This window comes from Octodon degus, unplaced genomic scaffold (assembly GCF_000260255.1).
Source record: "Octodon degus isolate 3935 unplaced genomic scaffold, OctDeg1.0 scaffold00089, whole genome shotgun sequence".
Lineage (NCBI taxonomy): Eukaryota > Metazoa > Chordata > Mammalia > Rodentia > Octodontidae > Octodon > Octodon degus.
This window is the reverse complement of record NW_004524665.1, coordinates 9,689,223-9,693,148: the sequence shown is the minus strand read 5'-3', so window position 1 is coordinate 9,693,148 and position 3,926 is coordinate 9,689,223. Positions and strand designations below refer to the sequence as shown.

Here is a 3,926-nt window from a genome sequence, read left to right as displayed (position 1 = left end):
AGTGGCAGGGTGGAAGGAATAGGAGCAGAGTGGAGAGTCACAGGTCCTAGGAGAGTCAGAAAGGCACCCCGAGTATTCAGCGGACCCTTCCTGTGTTTTGGGGACCCTTCTCTGTGTCCACAGGAATCTTAGGCACAAAGCACAGCAGTTCACCCAGAGCTTTCCTTTTTTTTTTTTCAAGCTATGGCAGGTTTTATTCATGAAAAATTCTGCTTGGTTTATTTTTCACCAGTCTGTTCTGGAATGCTTCTAATGATATCAGAATCACCTGGATCAATGATTGCCAGTGTGCATACTCTGTAGTATTTTCCACATGCTGTGCCCAGTTCAATAGTATTGCCGCTGTAGTGGTGGACACCAGTTTTGGCCAACATAGCATAGTACTCTATTTCAGATTTCCTCAAGGCTGGGCAGTTGTTGGCAAGGATGACCAATTTCGCTTTGCCCTGTCTGATCATCTTCAGCGTCTGCTTGTATGCCAGCACGTATTTTCCACTTTTCATAACAAGTTGGAGCCTAGAGTTGATGGACTCCAGAGATTTTTTCGTCTTTTTTGCGGCCACCATCTTCCTGTCTTAGGTGTGGACGGCCCTCAACCAGGAGCAGCCGCCAAGATGGCCGGGAAACCAGAAAGGCTCCCAGAGCTTTCCTTCCATCTCCATGAGTACAATGGCTTTGCCTCCCTCCTCTCCTCACATGCACCAAGGGCCCCTGTGGGAGGGGGGGCCTGCGGGAGAGGGCCCAGGGTCCCCCGTGGGATGGGGGGGGCTGGCAGAGCGCAGAGTCCACAATGGTGCTGCTTGATGCCAGGCCGAGGCTGCGATCTGCAGCCAGGGTCAAGAAGGCCCCAGTGCCTTCCTGCCTGCCTGTGCCCAGGCCTTTATCCATGGTGGACAACAGTCCACTGCTCTGTGTGTGGGGACTGGACAGGGACTTGTGGGGCCAGGTGGGGAGCGGGAGAGGGAGAGGTGAGCAGAGGGGTTCTTTCTGATCCTGATCCAAGGGTTGGAAACAACACTGGCAGCGGGGAAGAGGAGGAAAGAGCTCCTCTCTGTAGTGGGCTGACAGAGTCCCCCCCAAAGTCAGGTTCACCTGAGCTCAGGCTGAGCATGACCTCCCTGGGAACAGGAGGGGGAAGGGACTGAAGGTGACTATTGGACTGAGCAGACACAGCCCTGGGTGGTAGCTGCAGAAGCCAAGAGAGGCAGGCAGGATTTTCCTTCCAGTTCAGAGGGAACCAACCCACCCAAGCCTTGCTCATGGGGTCTCACGCTCCAGCCCGGGGAGGAGGCCAGGCTCCTGCTGCTTGAAGATGCCCTGGCTGCGTTGGTCCTGGGCACAGTGACCCCACTCTGCCCTCGACACCTTCTCTGCTCTTGGAAGAGAGTCAGCGAGGTATGTGGGTTGCAGGACTCTTGAGGTCAGCAGAGGTGGCTGAATGTGGACTTGTCAGGGGCAGTAGGGCCCCAGGACAGGAGCAAAGGTGCCCCAAGGGTTTCTACCATCTCTGAGCCATGGACATGCCAGCTGCCCAACGCCACACCAACTTTCAGGCAAGGAAGCCTCTAGTCCCTTCCAGCAGGTCCTGCATCGGAGCCAAGCCTGACCACTGGAGAGACACTGAATGACAGGGTGGGGGAGGGCGCAGAGGCCCAAGCACCAGGCGACCCTAGACCATGCTGAGACCCACTAGGCAGTGTGTTCAGCCCAGGGGTTACATTAACAGCAGCAGCTCAGCAGCAGACTAAAATCTGACAGCAGCTTGGAAGGACAGTGTCAGGATTGCTGTCTCCTAGTGGTAAATTTTGTTCATTTTCCTATTAGTTTTCTGTAATGGTGAAGTATTTCTTTACAAATAGAAAAAAATCCTTTCCTCAAAGGGTCTTGATTAATAAGACGTCCGAACACTGAAATGTATAAGCCACAAAAACTCACAGTCACGGGGCTACGACAGTGACTGGGCCACATGCCCAAGCGGTGACTTCCTGGCAGTGCAGACGGCTTGGAGCGGCCTGCGGGCGAGACACAATCATTTGCTGGCCTGACACCAGTGATTCAGGGGCTTAGATCAGCAGCACTCAGAAGACAGCCGCTGATGTTGAGGTCAGGAAAGGGCTGTGCTGTGCGCGGGCGACATCCATCGGGCTACGCTACCAAAAGTTGGAGTGGAGAAAAATTTTATTTATTTGTTAATTCATTAAAAATTAAATAAAAGAGCCATTACATTTTAGACTGATGTCATGTTTTGTATGAAAAATATAGCTATATTTTTAAAACCAAAAAAGAAGAGGAGCTTTTTTAAAAATAATAATTTGCAAATGTCTTTATTGTCTGGCTGGATTTTCATTACTGCTTCTGTAACCACTCTGTTGTTATAGCTTGTATGAGCTGATATACAAAGAAAATCTGACATCAATTTATAGCTAGAAAAGTGAATTTATAGTTGGAAAACTCAAGACAATTTTGAGATAATCGCAGCGTCGTTCTTTGATAGTATAGTAAAACTTGATCTGTTGGTGTCTTGATTAGGGATGAGGCAGACTTGAACCACATACATTTTTTTCCTTACTTCTACATGAAAAGCACTGATCCATCTTGCATTTGAACAGATTTTTAAACTATGATTTTGTAAAACCACTGTGTTCATTTGGAAAACACTATTTCACTGGAGTTCGCAGGTCTCACCAAAGGAGTACCTCCTGATATCAAGAATCCCATCTGTGAATAGCGCCATCCCACTGGAAAAGCCTCTGGGTGTCGGTGCTTTAGGGTGCTTGGGACGCACGCTTTCCAAAACTCGAATTCTTGCTAGCAGCTGTACACTTTAGCATGGGCAACAGGGCAACAGGTCGTATGAGCGCTTTTCCTGAGTTCAAGTTTCATTTCATTCCACATCAGTCAGCTTTATCATCTCTGAGACTCCATAGCAGGCACCAAAGTTAAAGGAGAGGTTTATTTGGTTTATGTCTGGAGGACATTCAGTCCCTGGTCAGCAGGTCCCAAACCAGAAACATCGTGGTGGAAGGACGCGGCAGGCAGGGTTGCCTGACTGTGGTGACCAGAGAGCAGAGCAGGACAGCTGCCTTGAGAGGAGCCAGACACAGGCCCCAGATTATGCCTCCACGACCCACTCAGTTGTGCTCAGAGGTCTGCTTCACTAATCCCCTAGGCTAGTGATGGCGCGACTTTAGAGCTTTAAATGATAACAAGCAGCGCGCTGCAGCATGTGTGCCATAGGGCCACTGCCCTAGGGTGGTTTCTAAACCAACCAAGTTGATAATCAACTATCATATGTCAGACCTCGTCAACTGCACACCAAGGTACATTTCTTTCAACCATACTTAATCTCCAAATAAACACAATTAGTAAATAATTCTGCTTACCATGGTACAATTATCTTAGGTACAACCAAAAATTACAACAGTCCCTTCCCTTCCCCACAGCTCTAGCATTTTCAGAACTCCAAGTGCCTTCTGAGACTAAAGGCAAATTGTAGCCGTGAACCCCTTGTAAAAATTAAAATCAAGTTATGCAATCCCAAGGTCACTGGCAAAAGGTAAACATTCCCACTCCAAAAGGAAGAAATAAGGGGACAGAAAAGAATAGGACCAAACCCAGGAGGGCAAGCATCATGTCCTGAAGTTCCGTGTCCAGTATCGAGGGCACATGGCCAGGGCATGGCGAGAGCAGTGGGGGAGTGGGCACGGGCTGTCCGCCATGAGCTGTTGGATACACATGCAGGGCAGTCTCCGAAGCCTGCAGATTGTCTTCCTGCAAGAGCTCGAGCAGGTTTTCAATAGGATGGCCTAGACCTGACATGAGCCTGAGGTGTGGGATCCGAACTCTGCCTTGTTGCAATGCACTTGCTAACCTGAAGTGCACTTAAGCTGTGTGCTTGTATCAGTTGGATAATTTTCCATTGCTCA

General features: G+C 49.4%; 1 protein-coding gene across 1 annotated transcript; it reads right to left on the bottom strand.

Annotated features, from left to right (window-relative positions):
* Positions 1–218: 218 nt before the first annotated feature.
* LOC105742994 (60S ribosomal protein L30-like) lies at positions 219–630 on the bottom strand. The gene has a single exon (XM_012516055.2). The coding sequence runs from the start codon at positions 564–566 to the stop codon at positions 219–221; it is 348 nt and encodes a 115-aa protein (XP_012371509.1). The 5' UTR covers positions 567–630.
* Between the last annotated feature and the right edge of the window lie 3,296 nt (positions 631–3,926).

Excerpts from the sequence above, each read along its gene's own strand:
- LOC105742994 (XM_012516055.2), bottom strand. The coding sequence starts at position 566 with ATGGTGGCCGCAAAAAAGACGAAAAAATCTCTGGAGTCCATCAACTCT.